The 21,241-nt window shown below is 33.5% G+C and overlaps 1 protein-coding gene across 3 annotated transcripts in view; it reads right to left on the reverse strand.

Moving 5' to 3' along the window:
* Positions 1–21,241, reverse strand: part of LOC106457339 (patj homolog) — a 241,897-nt gene that overhangs the window by 21,322 nt on the left and 199,334 nt on the right. For all 3 annotated transcript variants that reach the window (XM_022383220.1, XM_022383221.1, XM_022383219.1), the window contains exons 8-12: positions 15,669–15,818; positions 14,120–14,181; positions 9,245–9,415; positions 4,757–5,218; positions 1,557–1,784 (exon numbers count right to left, since the gene is read on the reverse strand). In XM_022383220.1, the coding sequence (XP_022238928.1) occupies positions 1,557–1,784; positions 4,757–5,218; positions 9,245–9,415; positions 14,120–14,181; positions 15,669–15,818 (1,073 nt within the window). The remainder of the gene's footprint in view (positions 1–1,556; positions 1,785–4,756; positions 5,219–9,244; positions 9,416–14,119; positions 14,182–15,668; positions 15,819–21,241) is intronic.

Consider the following 21,241-nt stretch of genomic DNA (forward strand, 5'->3'; position numbering starts at 1 on the left):
TTAGGTCGTAAGACTAGTTAAGTATTGTTTAGTAAGACTTCGTATATATTATATATATATATATATATATATATATATTGCGAAATTCCATCTTTCACAACCTATGAAGAGAGTACTGACAGTTACAGTATTCAAAAGAAAGTAACCTAGTCGGTGAGCAAAACCCCAGGTTTGAACCCTGGCCGGTCTCCATTTTATTTCTTCCGAAATATTGTTAAATAAGACCAAAAAAATTTTTAACAAGTGTTTATACAAAAGCCTTATGTTTTACGGCATGAAAGGTTGTTTTGATATATAGCTCTCAATGTCGACCTGCAGTTCAGTTTCTATTGGCAGATGATGGTGTTTCAAATCCCACACACAAGACTCATCAATTTGTTATGAGTGTTAAGCTTTACACGATATCAATGGCTCTGAGATGTACGAGTTTTTGATTTTCTTTTTATTGAGAATTAATGAATTTGTTTATTTTTTTTTCTAATTCGGAAGTATTTATACGAGAAAGGTTTCATTCTTTAGTAAATCAGCGGTTAGCTAAAATAAAAGAAAAATGAATATGATATTTCATAAAGGTGGCGTTTTGTGTGAAGAAACAGAGGAATACAGTTAAGATTGTGAGTACAAAATAAGTGGAGCAGTTACTACATTAGCTAGTAGCTTTATTGTTCTTCGTTTGTAGGCTTCAACTTAGTTTATAATGCTCAGTTTTGACATAATTCATCAAAATTAGAGACAGTTTGATATGTATAGCAAAAATATCGTTTTTTACAGACATTTCTGATGTATAAAGAACTACTTCCAACTCAGAAATTTAACCTGAATTATCGGACAGTAGAAGAAGAGAATCTTGGACAGAGTTAAATGATAAATAATTTCTGAAACCTTTTTTTTAAAAAAAAAAAGACACATACTCAAACTAAACATATGTACATAACACAACAAATCATATAAATCTATCAAATATTAATCTTTACATTTCAATATAATATCTCGTGCTTACAATATCTCCTCCGTGAAAAGAAGAAACTCTACTTGAAGATGATAGAATCTTCCACAAACTTTCATATCAGTGGCTAAGCAATAAAACAGAATCCAAGTCATTCAATATATTCTGTAACGTAATGTTGCACCATTTAACCCTATAATCACAGGCACCGCTGGTAAATATTATAACTGTTTGTATTTAAAGCCACATCAAATGAAATAAAGCTTTTTATTGTGCCCTACTATGATTTCGTTTAAAAGAACTGTTATGGGACTATTTCAAAACGATTTATTAGCGCAAATGCAGTCTTAAAGTTTGTCGATTTTGCTATTATTAAACGTTATATTTATTCTTGTCATCAGTAAAACATTTTATTAGTTATAAGGAGGAGGATTTTAAACCACTTTCCACACACACACACAAAATTAAATGGACGTTTTAGGACATACAAAGACCTGTGGAGATTATATCTTACTAGTTTTCATCTTTTACGAGTTATTTTACAATGTGATGAGCTACCAGGTGTTATCCTGCCTCGCCCTCTAGTGGAAACAAAAGTCGAATCACTCACCTGATCATTTTCGGGAAGGGGGAGAGGTTTGGCGACACCAATCCTCACCACCCCTTTTGATGCCCCCTTTAGTGCTTGGACAGCAGTCTCAAGACAAACATTTTCTAAAGGGATGTCATTGACAAATAATAAACGATCTCCAGGAAGTAGTCGGCCATCTTGCTGTGCAATGCCACCTGGTACCAGGCTTCGTACAACAATTACAGTTTCATTAGCATTCATAGGATCCTGTCAAAATTAAGTATGTTAGTTCAAAGTCTGCTCAGCACTAACAACACATGTTGCTGATGATGATATTAAACTATTCAATAATCTTTACAGAATACACGTATTTTTTTCCATTACAGGTTTATTGGTAGGAGTGTTTTTATCTTGCTGAAATTGCCTAGTCTATATTACACACTTAATACCAATACATAGAATTATATAATACACAAAATATTAACATTCGAAACATTGTCCAATTCAGATCTTCAAGGATAGTTCGACACTGAGGAGTAAGTTCTTACCTTACGAAACATATTCCATCAAAATGTTTTTATATTTACTTACTAGATACTAAAAGACAGCTTTTAGTGTCTCTAATATAAATCTATTTAATTAAGTTACCTGTCAGTTCAACTTAAAGCTAATTTTTTCTAGTTTAATGATCAAGGTATTTTAAAATCGAGGAATGAAACAAAATAATGTCAATTATAGTTTATCGTGAACCACGATAGCGGTTTATAATAGGGATCGCACAAGAATTTGCTCAAAATCTCTAATAGAACATTCGGGCAAAAACCATCTTAAAAAACAGACTTATTCTTCAAACAACACTCAAAACCTTCCTTTTCGATAGTTAAAACCACCCAAACATTCATAATAAACAAAATAAGTGATTTCACGATTGTAGACAAGCTCAAAAATTGACCATTTGTTCATATTATTATTATCCGTATTATTGTCTCATAAGCCTACAGCAAAATCGGCTAGGTATTTTGCACCAACACTATATGAAACGCTGTCCATGACCTATTTAAAAGGTGTTTATTTTTTACTAAAAAGATGATTTACGTAGTTATATATATATATACATTATAGAAGCGATGTTGTTATGAGCGGCTGCCTTTGTACTTGATGCATGTTAAACGCGTGCTTACAGGAAACCTCAGGCATAAAGCAACCTGGCTCAGTAAATAATTACTTTAAAAGACACGAAGCTTTTTTTAAAGCGATGTTTTAGGCGTATTTGTTTTATTCAAAAGGGCTGTGTGGGTTGTGTCTTACACTAGGCATATAGTTGCCCATTGTTGCGCATTAAGAAAGCCAACATACAAGATACTTAAAAACGGATAATTTAAAATCTACAAACAGGGAACGCAAAAATAGTAAGCAAACAAAGATGGAGATCTACTGCCGACAGTTTGCTCAAGCTACAAATCCCTATTATGACTCCACTATAAAATTATTGCAAGTGATATCTACTGTAGTGTGGGATCACATAGGACTTTTGCAAAAAACTGAGAGAGTAGTTTTAAACTTTATTCGATCTCCTTAATTTTGTCGTGCTGCGAAATTTTCTATGTCCACTTTCTGCAATAAAAAATCCGGTGTTTTCCTTGCATGCGCGTTAGTTGAAAACTAGAACTCGTGCATTTTCTAGCACGTGAAAGGTTCCCGATTTTGCTGTTACTCGAGTTGCTATTGTTCATTGTTACCCGAGTTTGCTGTCTCTACGAGGATTTCCACGACTATATTTCAGCACGTTTATAAACAGTGGACGATTACCATAGTAAATTTTCCTACTCAGACGACGAAGGTGATTCTTTCTACTGTTTCTTATACTTAGCTGAAAAAGTGCGTATGTATTCAGTATTTATTACCACTGCATATAACACTATTTCATATAGCTATTGCTATTCTTAAATAGTTGGTGTTAAGGTACAGGATGTAAATGTTGTCGATAATTGGCGACATACGCCAAGTGTGTCGCTGTTGCCTATTTTGCATGCATTATTTGTGTCCCCTTTTTCTAGCAAACACTTTTGCACAGCAAAATGTTGAAGAACACATATGTGTCAAGTAGACCTAATAAGGTAAGCATGTTACCAAGTCTGTTTACATTGCATTAATCTGTGTTGTATTGTCTTTAAAAAAACATTATTCTATTCTGATGAGATTGCTTTGTTGCTGCTCGTCTTTTGTTGCATTACACTGACATTGATAGAAGCCAGTCATTAAATCTGTGATGATACAGTCTTTACCTTCAAGAGGGTTCTTTGAGAACAACTTTACATTTTGTTTGTTGTAGTTGCATACCAGTAGATGTGTTTATTCTTTTGTACATTTGTTATGTATTTTGAATAAGTTTAGTGTGGTGGTTTGGTGGAAAAAAAAAGCAAATGCAGCAGTAAACTGTTGAAAAACATGCAACTTTTGGAGCTCAAAATTTATTCTCCATAAATGGACATAAAAAACTTAGGAAAGAAGATTACTAATAACCGTTAACTTAAAAAGGGGGGAATAGGGATTGTCAAAAAAGTTCAGAAACAAGCTGAATCAAAATACAAATATTATATTTTCAACCCTACAACTAGGGAATCTAAAAAAAAGTAAACAAACAAGGCTGGAAATAGTATCTACATTATTTTCTCAACTACAAATCCTTATTTTGACTCTACTGAAACTGATAAGTACTGTAGACATCGAGTCAAAATATGGATTTATAGCTTGAGAAAATAATGTAGTCACTATTTCCAGCCTTCCTACTTGCTATTTTACTTTTTTTAGAGTCCCTAGTTGTAGGCTTGAAAATATATTCTTTGCATTTTATTTCAACCTGTTTCTGTACTTTCTTGACGATCCCTAATCCCCCTTTTTAAATTAACAATTTTTACTACTATACAGTGCATAAACCAATAATGATTTCTAGGAGACTCGGAAAGGTTTAAGTGCCTAATTATCCTTTTAAAGATTTTTTACTTGCTAACGCTAATTTAATATTTCAGAGACCTCTACGTCTTTAATAAGTGTTCTAAAATGTAGGAGTTATATATAGCTGATCTTTGCTTCGGAATTGTTAATATTCTTTGAATATGGAAGTCACGTGATTCTTTTTGTACATATACGATATCAGCATGCATGATGTCACATCTATCAAGTCTTATTTTCACCCACTTCTAACGTCTGCTTAATTTATAATGCGAACTCAAACTTACTTCGTAGTCTAGAATGCTAAATCCTAATCCTCGGTCTCCTTTGGGAAGTTCAATTACATGCGGCTCATCGCTCCACATAGCTAAAGCCGTTAAGGGCTCTAGAGACCTAGACTTAAGTTTAGTAAACGTTGTTTCCGGTGGAACACCAACAGAAAGAAAACCTTCAGATTTGGCTTTCACTAATCTTTCGGAGAGTGGGGATAGAGATGAGAGACTTCCTCCCGAGGTTTCGGAAACAGATCCTTTGCTCTCAGCATCATCTATAGAGGCTACTTCATAGTCGATACTAGTGAAGGGAGGATAAGAAAGAGATGAGCCAAAAGTCCTAGCAGAAAGAGGTATGATACTTTGTAAAGACTGATGAAGATTCCGACCACATACCAGGCGTATCTCTGATGGAAGCTCTTTCAAGGTAGTAACAACGTCGACGTAGTTCAAACCATAGAGTTTTTTACCATTAACCTATGTAGCAGACAGAGAAAATTGAATTAAAGATATTGTAGAAAAATTCACTAAGAACACGAATATGAATGTTTTCAATAATTACACTTGTCAAACTACCACAGAATAGATACAAAAACTGCTTTAGAGAAGATGGACATTGACTAAAGAAGGCTTGTACAAAATGTCTTACTTACGAAGTATACACATTTAGTTAATTAGATCTATAGAGAGAAAACGGTTTTGTTTAAAGAGCATTCTATAAAATTATGATATCCATCTTCAATAAGACACTTAATTAAAATTAAAATACAAAACTACTCGCAACAGACCTAATTGTCTTCTTTGTTTTCAAAACCATGCCGAGAAAATACTTTCAAAATTGTAGTTCACACGATGCAGCCTAACCACACATTCTCTGAACAGTTTCCTTTCAATCACAGTTTACACAGCACAGCTTAAATAAGTATTTTCCGAACAGTTTACTTTAAAGTGTAGTTCACACAATACAACCTAACCACACATTCTCCAAACAGTATCATTTCACTAAAAAAAGAATCCCTGCATATTTTAAATTAGCATAAACTATTTTATGTGAGCAAGAGTTGTTATGGTGGGCAAAGTTACCCAATAGGCTACATACGCTCATTCCACCACGGGAATCGACCCCCGGATGTAAGTCCGTAAACTTACCGCATTTGTGTGTGTGATAGTATAATATTTCTTGAGAAGAATACTTCTTTTTTAGAAGTGAAGTGTTTATTTTGGTTTGTCTTTCGAGATATCTGGCTAACTCCTTTGGCAATCATGGCAAAGCAGTGTCGCTTTTCACTCACTGTTATTATACGATCTTACTTAACCCTCGTGTTTTTTTCTTCAACCTCTCGCTACCGATGGGGTCCACCTATTGCACCATATTTAGTAATTTTATATTTTTCCTGTTAAAAAAAGCTTAGTGTGAAGAACCGACAAAAATAAAATTGGACGAAAACACTCATTTTTTAATGTAAAATAAACAGGAATCACCAACAGTAATTAGTAGGAACAATTTCAATTACTGTAACCACTAAACTTATGGACTTGCAATCAATTTTGTGGACAAATAGTTAAATAAGTAAAAAGTTGTTTAAAAACCTCCTGGAGTTTAAAAGTTGTAAAAATAAAAATTTTATTCTCAAATAACCATTTTATCAAATAAAATACGTAAAACTACATAGTTAATGAGATTAAAACAACGCTTCGCAGAAACTGAAGTACATAATTTTTGTCCCTCAATGAATCAATGGTAAGTCTAGGAAATATAATGCTAAAATTCAGGGTTCGATTCCCATTGGCTGACAGAGCGAGACACCACATTGTATAGTTTTCGATTAAAACAAAACATTAATTATTATCTTCTTTCTTGTTACATATCTGAGTTACATGCTAATATATTAAGCAAGACGATCACGTGAAACCTGCTTCATTAAATACGTTATTCTTCAATTGAAATACAAATATTATTTTGAATACAACCAATAACTGTATTCATCAGGACGATATCTGTTTGTAAGCAAATGAATGTAGGCAGAAGCACCAAGAACATTACGAAAACTCACGTGTCACATAAACACAATATGGCGGAGCTGGAACTTTTTGTAAGTAAATTAATGTAGGCAGCAGCACCAAGAACATTACGTAAACTCACGTGTCACATACACACAATATGGCGGAGCTGGAACTTTTTGTAAGCAAATAAATGTAGGCAGCAGCACCAAGAACATTACGTAAACTTACGTGTGACATACACACAATATGGCGGAGCTGGAATTGTTTTCAGACTAATTAAAACTACTAGTTTGTCAACTGTGACATAACTCATATGACATTCCAACACAGAATATCCATTTCTCTCCATCACGTCATAACGCAATACATAAAATAAAGACCACAACATGTAGTTTTGAGACTAAAACACGTAGATTTCACAAAACAAATCAAGATGAATGAGGATGCATATTCGTTTGACATCCATGTTCTTCCCTTTTCTTCAGATCGTTTGTATATAATAAAATAAAAATGTTCATTGTGGTAAACGAACTAATAATTTGACCTAAGTAAGAGTTTTTTTTCTTTCCGATTTGTAAAAAAAAATCTTTAGACGATGGAAAAAAAATATTATTATTTTCGAAATCTGCGTAGCTGAATTATGGAAAATCCGTTATTAAAACCAGAACAACTTTTATGAAGTTTAAATTCGCAGGCCTGTGTAATGTACGGTTATACTAAGTGAAGTGAGATTTTTACCAATTCCAGGGATTTTATACTTACATTTCAAATGCATTCTGTCGAGATAGTATTTGATCACAGCACCGAAACTCGTTAGTCTTTTGTCAGTCTGTTTGTGTGCTAAGCTTATTTACTGTTCGTACAATACTCTCAAGCAGATGAATCAAAAATAATTATTATGCTTCCCCCGAGTTACCTTTAAACCACCATTACATAAAATAACCAAAGACGGTGTGAATAAGAAGGTTGTTTCTTTACGTATGGGTATATAAAATACATAAATCTGTTACTCACAGATCATTTTACATACCAGTATATGAAGTTTGTATTTTTTGACACATTTTCCAATTACTCATAATTGGAAAAATAACTCCATTTGTTTACCGATGGCCTCCAATAACATGTACAAAAATTCCAAAGAAACCATTTCAACGGTATATAACCAGACATTCGCTAAATGAAAGAGAAACATTCCAATGGTAAATAACCAGAAACTCACTAAATGAAAGAGAAACCATTCCAACTGTAAATGACCAGAAACTCACTAAATTAAAGTGGAACCATTTCAATGGTAAATAACTAGAAACTCACTAAATGAAAGAAAACCATTCCAACTGTAAATAACCAGAAACTCACTAAATTAAAGTGGAACCATTCCAATGGTAAATAACTAGAAACTCACTAAATGAAAGAAAACCATTCCAATGGTAAATAACTAGACACTCACTAAATGAAAGAGAACCATTCCAATGGTAAATAACCAGAAACTCACTAAGTGAAAGAAAACCATTCCAATGGTAAATAACCAGAAACTCACTAAGTGAAAGAAAACCATTCCAATGGTAAATAACTAGACACTCACTAAATGAAAGTGAAACCATTCCAATGGTTAATAACTAGACACTCACTAAGTGAAAGAGAATCCATTCCAATAGTTAATAACTAGACACTCACTAAGTGAAAGAGAATCCATTCCAATGGTAAATAACCACAAACTCACTAAGTGAGAGAAAACCATTCCAATGGTAAATAACCAGAAACTCACTAAGTGAAAGAAAACCATTCCAATGGTAAATAACTAGACACTCACTAAATGAAAGAGAACCATTCCAATGGTAAATAACCAGAAACTCACCAAGTGAAAGAAAACCATTCCAATGGGAAATAACTAGACACTCACTAAATGCAAAAGAAACCATTCCAATGGGAAATAACTAGACACTCACTAAATGAAAAAGAAACCATTCCAATGGTAAATAACCAGAAACTCACTAAGTGAAAGAAAACCATTCCAATGGTAAATAACTAGACACTCACTAAGTGAAAGAGAAACCATTCCAATGGTAAATAACCAGAAACTCACTAAGTGAAAGAAAACCATTCCAATGGTAAATAACTAGACACTCACCAAGTGAAAGAGAAACCATTCCAATGGTAAATAACCAGAAACTCACTAAGTGAAAGAGAAACATTACAATGGTAAATAACTAGACACTCACTAAATGAAAGTGAAATAAATGTGATAAACGTTCTATGGAGCCAAGGTGCTCACAATGGAAAACAAATACATTATTTTTAAGATTTAATTAGTAATACTAATGAGGTGTGTAACATAAAATTTCCTGGACAGGAAAGTTGATGATATTTTTTTTTAAAGATTTCAATGAAGTTTAGTAGAATTTATTATTATCAGAAACAGATAAAGATAAGTTACATAAGTTTCTATAAGATCCAACATTTAAATTTTATCTAGTAAAGCGAATTCTTAAGTGACCTTACCTCCAATAGTTCGTCTCCGCTTCTTAACTTTCCGTTTCGACCGACAGGTCCGTCGTTATAAATAGAGCGCAGATAGTGGTGAGGTCGCACTTCTATATCGCCTTCTACATCAACAGTTCCCGTAAGGCTGATTCCCATACTGGTGCCGGGAAGCTTGGAAAATAGAGCAATCTAAAAAAAGCGGGAGCAATCATTATGTGTTAATACAATCATGATAAAAACGTTTATCTGAAAACAATACCATACGCCCACAATTAGTGAATAATATACTAAGTTAAATTATTTTGACTGAGTTTCTAGCAACTAGAACGGTCACTTGATTGTAATATCAGTGACTGGAAGAACACTAAATTCCTCATTTTCTATGTTATCAAGTGGCAGTCACAAACATTTCATCATGAAACGCTACGGTATATTGGACGATAACTGCTACATTACTACTCAGTAGATGTAATGCTTAGAACAACGAATGATTGTATGAATGGGGGTGATCGCTAGGAGTTTGGAAGGGAGTTGTAATTCATACATTTTGAACTATAAAGCGATTTTTTGGGGCAAAATGTTAAGCTGACATTTTACTTGCCCTATCTAGCTGAGCAGCGGCAGAATTTCCGTCAAGCAGACAACACGGTATTTGCTACCCCGTGTTTTACTTGGCTATGATTTAATATTTTTCAGTTGTGCAAATTGAACTATATATCTTGTAAGCACATGGTTTTACTGCCCTTTTTCTTAAAAGTTGTTTTACTACAAGACAGAAATGGAAAATGCAAGATAATGCAGATTGCGAGTGCACAAATGAGGGTAAAAAGTTAATACCCGCATGACGTTGCTATGCAGTCTTCCATGGCCTGTACTCAATTTGTAACTGAAAAAAAGTCGAGTGGACATGAAATGTCTGTATTAATAGATTTCTATGATCAGAAGTTAAAGTTTGGCACTTGTGCAGTGGCTAGCTTTTTTAAGTTACTTGTGTGACGAATTTATTATTATATATTTATTTTAATATCAACGTTTGTTTAGATTAAGATTATATTTAGAAATATGCACAGCTTATATATAGTGTTAAGTATGTATTGCGAAACTCCCGCCCATTCTTTAAAGATGTAGAAGATTCTCAAGTGTAAGAATCAACAATATATGTGTGTACGTAAACGCTAGTGTTAGCGTCAGCATTGTCACGTAAAACTGATATTTCGAGAAACTCTCCACACGCCTATAAATATAACCAACGTGACGCGCCAAAAAAAATAGTATTTATTATTGGTTTGCTATAGCTGGTGCGCTATAAACATCGGAAGCTATAACTGTGATTAACGCTTATTAATCGGAAAACTTAAGATATTTGACCAGGAACGTTTATAAATTTCGAACACTACAAACCAATTAAATTCAGTGGATTCACATCAGACAGTAGTACTTTTAGGAAAACATTATATATCTTCATCGGTGGAAAACATCGGCGACGAATACAGAGCTAGCTAGCTCCCTATTAAGTGAATTGTACCTACGTCAACTTGAAATTAACTCGCTCATCGTGAACCCTCGATAAGATATCAAGGAAGTTCCACCTCCAGACTAGAAAGACGATTTTTATATTGCTGGTAAGTTTGTAAGACTTTTGTATATAAATCATTGTTTGTAATAACTATTCGTAAAAACCGTTATTGTAAATTGTATTTTTGTTTGTATATTAAAATATATATTTGTATTAAAAAATAAATCTTTTTGCATCAATCTTGTTGACAAATATCAACAATTTAAATTATCATTTAGCTCGGTTTCAGACCATTCGAAATTGTAATACGTAACACTTGTGTAGAACTAAGCACTTAGAGATTAACCCTTTTCTCCTCATTGGTCCCGGGTTCTGTTAATATAACAAGAGGGATTCCTCAATAGCCGCAGCACTTGAAATTCTTTTACGCAGAATTAGAGTAAATTAATCTATGATACTGTTTTTTTCTTTCCTTTTTATTAGCTATATTTATGTGCGCCAGCAATACTAAGCGCGGGGCGCGTGTATACCCGATTCAATTTTATTACTCATCAGTATCTCTACCAGCCTACCCTCAAATTGAAGTTCTTCTAGGCAGGATTAGAGTAAATTAATCTGCGAGACCTTGGGCGTGGTAAGATACATCAAACGAAAGGGTTTGGCCTCCTGCGTCCAAAACGGAGCTATGAGCTAAAAGTTTGTACTTGAAAAAATAATAAAACTCAGCTAATCTATGAGCCACTATGCCGCGGCTAAAAACGAGACAATGATGAATGAAATGTTGAAAAGACACGGGTATATTATCTGTTGCCATAGAAACAGTAATAGTGGACAACACATCTGTGTTTGTTGGTCAAGAATGAGATCCAATGAAGTCTGGTGGACTGGCATGTCCACAAAGGCAAGAGCAACATTGGCTACAGGTAATATACGCGTGTACACGCAAGCTTGTCGCTATATCATTTGAACAAGGTAACAGTTAGTAGTTGTGGCCATAACTTCTGAATAACTAGAATCCAGTTGATCACTCATCTTTCAATCCTGACTTCTTGTTATGTATGATCAATTATACTTTGTTTATGAGGTTACCTAAGGTCCTGAACTCTAAGGGTAAACCTAAGTACAACTGTGGTTATTTTTACATGCAAGATTATACCTTGTTCATGAAGTTACCAGTTATTCTCTTTGCCTTACGATTTTGTGCATTTTAAAATTAAAGGAAATATTTTCCGCCGGAATTTAAACATTTTTAAATCATGGACGGCCGAAAGGCAATGAAAGAGGAAATATGTAGTATATAAGCATACTATGTATTTTCTACACCACCAATCCTTTATTTAACATTTATTATGTTCATCAAAAAATTTCAAAACTTTTATTTATAAAAGAATATGTAGGTCTAAGGTAGAATATTGGTCCAGAAAGTAACTAAGTTAATTTCACCTCAGTTACCTATTGTTCTGAGTCATTCCCCTATGATATCAGATGCGCTTTCTCGTGGAAAGGATTGCTGTAAAGCAAAACACACTATGTAAGGGTGAATAGGTGTGTTAGGTCATATCTTAACCATAAATTCTCCCTTAATTCTTTTATGGGAATGATTAACAGTGACGTAAGTAGCGCATGCGCCCTGTGAGGGATAACATTGTAGGACTGTGTATATAATGCTATTTTTTCTCAGATTTTTGAAACTTTCACTAAAAGGTGCTGTCCTCCATTTACACATTCGTAATTTTAATTGTGTTCATTAAGTGAATTGAATGAAGACGGTTTTTATTGTCCAGTTAAATCTTTACTCTAAACGTAACCCAAATCAAGAGAATTCAGCTCAACTTCGCAAAACATTTTCTATCAAACTTTCCAGAATCTTCAAAGTTAAACGAGAGCAACAAATATAATTATATTTAACAATCTTTACATAGGAACATTTTATTTAAATCACATCGTTTACTGATAATAGTGTTACAAACTTGGTATATTTGTATTCACAAAAGTCGCAACAACTTCCACACTTAACAGACCTCCTAAATCACTTACTCTTTTTATGATCTTGATGAATATTTTCTCCCTTTCACAAGGATAAAACAATGCATTTCTAAAGTTAAGGAATGTGCTTATTCAGTCTTCCTTATTTTGTTTTATTCAGTTCTTAATTTTGGATCAATGATTTTCTTAGGCATTGATCCCACGATCTGATTGATCCGTTTGTAGAAAAGTTTAATTGTTCTCAAAATTCTTAATAATTTGTTATTGTTTCGCCACAGAGTTGAGGATATATTGAGTTTTTTTGCTTTGTTTTTATAACAACCGAGTAGCGACAGACAAAACTATTAATTTTTGTTTAAAAGGTTTGTTTGTTCACCTGAATGACACATTTTGCTCATACTATATTGACCGGTCAGCGAAACCCATGTGTTTCATGCATATCCATGACTAATATTGAGCCGAAGATCAGAGGCAAAGCAACTAGTCGACAGCATCCGCCGCCTGAAGCGAGATTGACTGTCACGTTCATAACTCACCCGCAGCTGAAAGTACGAAGTACGTTTGGTAGTACAACGTTTCGAATCTGAGCACCTCGGATCCCCAATACGATATGTAATGTTGACTATTAGGTTACGCATGAACTAACAAAAAAAAGGTACTAAAAGCTATTTTATATTGTATCTCTATTTTTTCAGGTGTCTTAGTTAACAAGAGACGAAAGTTATTGTTCTATCATGCAACAATAGATGTCTAATACGGGTAATGTGTTATTTTTAAATATTTCTATGTCAGTGAGTGAATTACTTATTTCAATCATTCCTGTCATCTGCTTTATCTCCCTAAATTAACGTTTAATTTTGTATGTGTGTGTTCATCTGCTTTATCTCTCTGGGGTAACGTTTACTTGTGTGTGTATGTGTTCATATGCTTTATCTCTCTGAAGTAACGTTTACTTTTGTGTGTATGTGTGTGTGTTCATCTGCTTTATCTCTCTGGGGTAACGTTTACTTGTGTGTGTATGTGTTCATATGCTTTATCTCTCTGAAGTAACGTTTACTTTTGTGTGTATGTGTGTGTGTTCATCTGCTTTATCTCTCTGGGGTAACGTTTACTTTTGCGTGTGAGTGTTTATCTGCTTTAACTCTCTGGGGTAACGTTTACTTTTGTGTGTGAATGTTCATCTGCTTTATCTCTCTGGAGTAACGTTTACTTTTGTGTGTGTGTGTTCATCTGCTTTATCTCTCTGGAGTAACGTTTACTTTTGCGTGTGAGTGTTTATCTGCTTTAACTCTCTGGGGTAACTCTTACTTTTGTATGTGTGCACGCGTGCGCGAACATCAAAACATACAAACTGTTAGTGGAAATAAATTACAAAATACTCATTTTCTTACCACAACTTCATAACTGGGACCCAATATTTTTTCCCACTTAGCCTTTATAGCAGCATCTATTTCTGAAAGTAAAGGAGGACCTACAGATTAAAAAATAAATATCACCTCTAATTTAATTAACGAAACTTTAATACATTGGCACATACAAACAGTTTTAAAAAACAGATTTTTTAATGTAATCATCAAATGAATAAACTAGGGTATTCCTAAATACAGCGCTACCTATATTTTGTCAATGTAACTACCCTAAACAGAACCTGTATTATTGTAAAACAATGCAATATTTTATTGTAGCAATGGTAATACATCATCTATATTGTCATCAAACAACGACATAGTTAGTTTGTAAAACTAAACACTATCATAAGAATAGTTGACTTATTTCATAATAGTAAGTGAATAAAAATGTTTAACATTTCCTTTGGTGATTCAATGACCACACTCTGATTTATTCTGACAACACGAACTGTTCTTAGTACCAGTTTTCCGCACTTAATTTCGATAATTTTTAAATATTCAGATTATTAAATAGAGCATAAATTTTGAAATGTTTAGCGTTGAAACGCTTACTGACCATCAAATTATTAGTGTTATAAACCATTATTGAGTTATGAAACACCATACCGGTCTTTCATTTGTGAGAATACAAGCAAACATTGGTGTAAATCACTGAATAACTGGAATGTTTCATTAAAAATAACATACGCATTGTAACTACTTTACATTATACTAAACTGTACTCTTAAGTTATTCGTTACTTTAAGATGATTCACGTACACTTGTAACAAAGTAAAACCAAATACAGGAAGTGCATTTAAATACGTTTAAAAAATGGCACACTGTTGTATTTTGTACAAAAAATAATAATAATAAAACACGGACTTATTAAATTAAAATGAGACTACATCAACCTGTTTGTTATAGTGAATAGAATGACGCAAATCAACTTGAAGCTGCTGTAGGTGAATTTAATTACAGCAGTATATAATTTAATTCCACAAACGGTTTTAAAACAAAAGAAACAACTTATAGAACAACTGATCCGCAGAAACAAAAAAGACACTGTTGTCTTTGTTATTCTTCTTCTACTGACATTTTGACAAGGACTTTTCTATTAGAGAGACACATTAGTATTGTGCCATCTTAAGCTTCCTCTACCGACTCCTTCAGAACAACATATACACATTCCAATATTTATAGCGTTAAGACAAGAATGTAGTAGAGAAACACATTAGTATTGTGCCATCTTAAGCTTCCTCTACCGACTCCTTCAGAACAACATATACACATTCCAGTATTTATAGCGTTAAGACAAGAATGTAGTAGAGAAACACATTAGTATTGTGCCATCTTAAGCTTCCTCTATCGATCCCTTCACAACAATATGTACCGATTAAAGAATGTAGTGTTTACAAATATAATAAGCCTAGTACTATTGTCCTATTACAAATATATTTGATTATAATCATGCTTCTCCAGCAAAAGGCGTTCACACCATAAACACAAGAAAACAGGCAGCTGGTTTTTATTAATAACATATTTGACTTACTGTAATTATCATTAGCGATAAAGTTGATGGTACTTGGACGTTGACGCTCCTTAAATGGTTCTACCTTTTTTGAGTTATTGGAGTGGTAGATCTTCGGCTCGTGAACTGACACAGTTGTAGTTCTGATAGAAGTATTCAACTCATTGCTTGCTATACATAAAAGTGGAAAATTTATCGTTCTTACTTTCATAGTGCAATCGTTTTAATTGTATTTTTCTAGGCAACGAATTTATATATTTTTTACTTAAACTTTTTCCCCAGAAATGATCTAACAAAAGCAAAATAATAGATATAAGTATGTCAACTCGATCAGTTTTTCGTGATTGTAGCCCACATTTTACAAAATGAGAGTGCACTTTTTTTAATTGAATTAAGTTCAATTTAAGCAACAAAAATACAAAGATGTTCAAGTACAACTGTATTTTTGTGACACTTTAAACAGATACACTTATTATAGGGCTAATTTTCTTGTCTAGAAGAAGGGATATAGCATTAGATCAAAAACGTAATAAAGTATGGTGTCGCGAGGATAGGTAAATACATATACAGAGTAAGTCTGTTGTTAGTTGTGAAGACAGACGAGCATGCGCAATAAGGTTTACATCGCTAGACCTTATTTTTGCTTTTAGGTTTTGTAGACAGGACGACATCTTATAATGAAATAAGCGCAACGCTTGAGACTGACGGGCTACATTATTACGTGTTCTTTCCACAGGATTTTAGTTGTATAAAACCCGTCTTATTGGATATTAGCGAAATAAGGAAAACTCTTATACAAGGTTTAGAAGCCTATGTTTCACACAACAAACACGTGGATTTTCTTTATACGTCATTTTGCTCGAAACGATTCGTTAGAGAATACCACGAACTTTCAACATGTTAAACAATTTCAAAAATAGCTCTAACTCGACATCTATGCGTAAAAAGTGGTTCGGAACTTGTTTTTTTTTACAGCACTTAATTAACTTCTTTTGCTTATTGTACACTTTATGTTGCCTCATTAAAATAATAATCATTATTTTTCAACAGGAGTAGGATAATATTACTGAATAATAATATTTTTTTCAAAATTTTGTTAGACAAACATTATATCATAATCAAACTGAAGATCAGTGGGTTGTAATGGAGTTTGAAACAGTTTCGTTCATAAGAAAGTTTTTTCATCAAATACTATATACAATATCTTACATTAAGAGATTGAAAAGAGTTGAAATCATGAAAAAAATCTGCAAAATATTGATTAAAGAGTCATTATATTGGTCATAAATCAGCATTATGTAGTCCCAAGGAACACCTTAAAATATGAAAGTGGAAACTTAACAGATGCTCCTTAAGGGAGATTTAGGTGTTCTATATCTAATGAGAAGTTAACAGACGAAATATGCGCCCCCTACCACGTCAAAGAATTAGAAATATATACATTTCCTGAAAATGATTAAGTTCGACCATATCTGTACCATTTTCAAAAGTTGGGAAATTTAAATTATAGTTATGCGTAAATTAGAGGTGAAATAATCTTATGGCTTTCAACCATCTCGGAAAAAAATGGAGGAAGACTAATTCAAACATTTTGTTATGTTACAGTGATTGTTAACTGAATAAGGAGACTGGTAAAAATTTAAATTATAGTTATGCGTAAATTAGAGGTGAAATAATCTTATGGCTTTCAACCATCTCCGAGAAAAATGGAGGAAAACTATTTCAAACACATTTTATGTTACAGTGATTGTTAATTGAATAAGGAGACTGGAAAAGAGGCTCACTCTTGATTTTTTCTTACCTTGTTTTTCGAATCTGTTCTTGTTTATATAACAAGTAAAACATGTAACGCCAATGATGTGTTCACAAAAAGTAAGAATTACATCATTCTGAATTCTATTGATTGTTTATGCTGTATTTCTGTACGTATTCTAATATTTCCCTTCTTCACGTCAAAGCACAAGAAATGATAAAAAAACACGAGGTACAATATTGGAAATAATTATGGAAACAGTGAGTAAAATGGGTATAAAATGGAAATTCTTACCTTTTTTTTTTTCGTTGAAAATTAGTTGCACTGGAATACAGTTATGTGTTAAAAGTTTACACTGGTTGCACTAGAATACAGTTAAATACAATTAAACAGCGTTACACCAGCATAAAACTATCAAAGTACAGATACTTATACTATACCCAGTAGTAGTAAGGAAAGCGCACTAATGGCTCCGGAATAGAAATACCACGAGACAGACGTGTAGAAATCAAGTTTTTCGCTGATGGAAGCTACTCCACAGATTGAGGAGAAATTTAATATTTCAGTAGTGGATGTATGGAAACCTAATAGGTGTAAGTGAAACTAATGCCGCTGATAATATAAGCTGTTGAGGAAGAAGCCGAAATTCTTAAAAAGTGAAGATAAGTAACTCTTTACATATTAAGCTCTCGACAATCCAGTATAAATTTTGCCAAGGATATAACTGTAAGTACAGATATAAAGGTAACCTTCGGAACAAAAAGTTGCACATTAGCTCGAAGTAGCCTCAGTGGATGTGCAGCTGCTCAAAAACCATTGTTTAGAAAAGATAACCAAACCAAAAGGCTTAATGGGCACTAGACTTCAAACAATGGGATGAGCAATCCTGAAGGAGGGTGCTCTTTACAGATAAATCCAAATTCAAATTGTTTGTAAACAGTTAGTAATAGTTTTGTCGATAGCAGAAAATGGTATGCCATAACATCTACAGTGAAACACGCTTGGGTCAATATAGGTGAGGACTGCATCCCAAAACTGATGGCAACCTAACAGCAGGTACGTACAACAGGAAAATGGCCTGTTAAACGGGCATTCATTTTCCAGCAAGATGGTGATTCCAAGTATGCATCAAATGTGGTGGAATGATACCTGAAGGGCAATAACAAAAAGAGGATGATGGAACACCCACAATCATAGTTTGACCTTCAAGAGGTCTCGGTATAAATATTATTAAGTTTGAACAATATTATGAATCTTATTAAAGTAAAACGACAACTAAACAACTTGGTTGAATTTTGAAGAGTAATACGGGTTGTAAGGAACAATATTTAACATTCATGCATTGATAAACTCATGATAACATAAAATGAATTACACTGTTTTATTTAAAACACATACAATATAATAATGCATTATAAATTTTATTCGCAATTACTAGTTGTTTGTGACGTGTGTATGTATATCACCTGTGCGTGTCCATACTTATTTCCAATAATGTCAAATCACACTAATTATTTATATAGTTAAGCTACATACTATTGATGACTCTACTACATGGAGAATTAGACATGAATGTTGTTCTATCAGTCTCTGTTAGAGGTCACCGAAAACGAAACTGAAAAGTACTTAACATACAACAAAACTAATCACCACGTTGGTCGCTTGTAAGCAATTTTTACATTTTTAAAAAAAGAGAAGAAAAAAATAGAGCTCGCTACACTTAATACATAAACTTACAACTCGTGCAGTTCAAGAATTTACTTCATCCACCTTCCACATAGATATTGATTTTGATGTCACGTAGGTATTAATACATTCCCAGAAGCGAAAGCTTACAATAAAATCCATTATTCACATTACATACTGTAAGTGAAAAAAGCAACTTAAGATAAATTTGCTACAATAAAATCCATTATTCACATTAGATACTGTAAGTGAAAAAAAGCAACTTAAGATAAATTTGCTACAATAAAATCCATTATTCACATTACATACTGTAAGTGAAAAAAGCAACTTAAGATAAATTTGCTACAATAAAATCCATTATTCACATTAGATACTGTAAGTGAAAAAAGCAACTTAAGATAAATTTGCTACAATAAAATCCATTATTCACATTAGATACTGTAAGTGAAAAAAGCAACTTAAGATAAATTTGCCTTACACAAATACTACAGTGTAGTAACAGGAAATAATATACACAACGGTGCAGACGAGGAAGAAAAGGAAGTTCCATGGGTGGCACTGGAATTGAGATTACATTGACACTGTTATTTATCAAGCTTTTAAACAGATAGAACGAAAGACATTCCTGTAAGTTTCTATTTCTTTATTGCTAAGACAAGTGTTATAAGTTTTAGTAATTCACATGTTCTTTGTTAAAGGTAAATATTTTCTCGTTAAAAGAAAAATATAGTGGTAGCTTTTTTTTTTTTCTTTCATAAATTGATTACTTGAGCCAACACTCGTAAGAAACATTAGGGGGTGAAACATGTGCCTCCTAGGTGTTTAAACTGTAAGCCTGAACCATTATAACGGTAAAAGTCTGGGTTCTATACCCGCGGAATGCAAAACGCAAATAGCCCATTGTGTAGCTGTTTACTTAAAAACGCTTTGTTCGCTGATTTTCTATAACTATCAAACTCGGTGGTGTATTGGTTTATGGTCAGGAAAATCTCTCAGGAGAGAAGTGATTTAGTTTGACGTTGTAATGCAAAACTCAGTGGTGTATTGGTTTATGGTCAGAAAAATCTCTCAGGAGGGAAGGGATTTAGTTTGACGTTGTAGTGCAGAACTCAGTGGTGTATTGGTTTATGGTCAGGAAAATCTCTCGGGAGAGAAGTGATTTAGTTTGACGTTGTAGTGCAGAACTCAGTGGTGTATTGGTTTATGGTCAGGAAAATCTCTCAGGAGGGAAGTGATTTAGTTTGACGTTGTAATGCAGAACTCAGTGATGTATTGGTTTATGGTCAGGAAAATCCCTCGGGAGAGAAGTTTGACGTTGTAGTGCAATTAAAGTTTTCAATTGTACTGAAAGTAATTCACCATGTTTGAGTAGAAATTGTTTACACAAACTAAATAGCGACTTACAGTATAAAGATCAAATTTATCTATAATTATGAGGTGTATTCGCTATAGTTCAATCCGAACTCCTCGACATTCGACAGTGCAATGCTGTTCTGAATGAAATATGACTGGAAGATAATGTCACAGCCTTTATGAGAAATAATATTCGCATAGAAATATTGCTAAATGAAATCGCGGCGTTTCGAAAAAGGAAGCATTGAATGTTCTTTACAGAAGAGGAAAGTTCCAACAGCAGAGAATTATAAAGTGTAATTAATAATGTTTAAGATATGTAACATCATAGATTTTACCTGACATAGCATTATTTCCAAAGGAAATGCAATTTCTTTCTTATTTAACAGGCCCCTCACGAGCCAGTGGGGGACATTTTTGTTGAAAAGAAAACAATAACTACGCAATCCGATTTTTCTTAATTTTAAATGAAATTTTTTGGACATTTCTATTGGCTAGAAAAAAGGCATTTCCCGCACTCTTTTAGCGTTGAGGCTGCGAAAAGTGATTTGAAATGGTACGGTGACTGAAATCCGTCAGCGCATCACGAGTTTAATGGCCAAGAACAAGAAGCATGGAAGTCTCCAACTAACACGCAGATGTTATTTAGGAACCATTTGCAACCACTTTGGTAGATATTGTGCAGCAAGCCGAGTACAATATTATGCCTGTAGCTGCTTTCAAAGTGTTACTGTCTGCTCATCCTACTGCTGACTATCGTGATACTTCGACTTTCCCTACCGAATCGCAGGTGAAATCGTTC

This window comes from Limulus polyphemus, unplaced genomic scaffold, assembly GCF_000517525.1.
Source record: "Limulus polyphemus unplaced genomic scaffold, Limulus_polyphemus-2.1.2 Scaffold318, whole genome shotgun sequence".
NCBI lineage: Eukaryota > Metazoa > Arthropoda > Merostomata > Xiphosura > Limulidae > Limulus > Limulus polyphemus.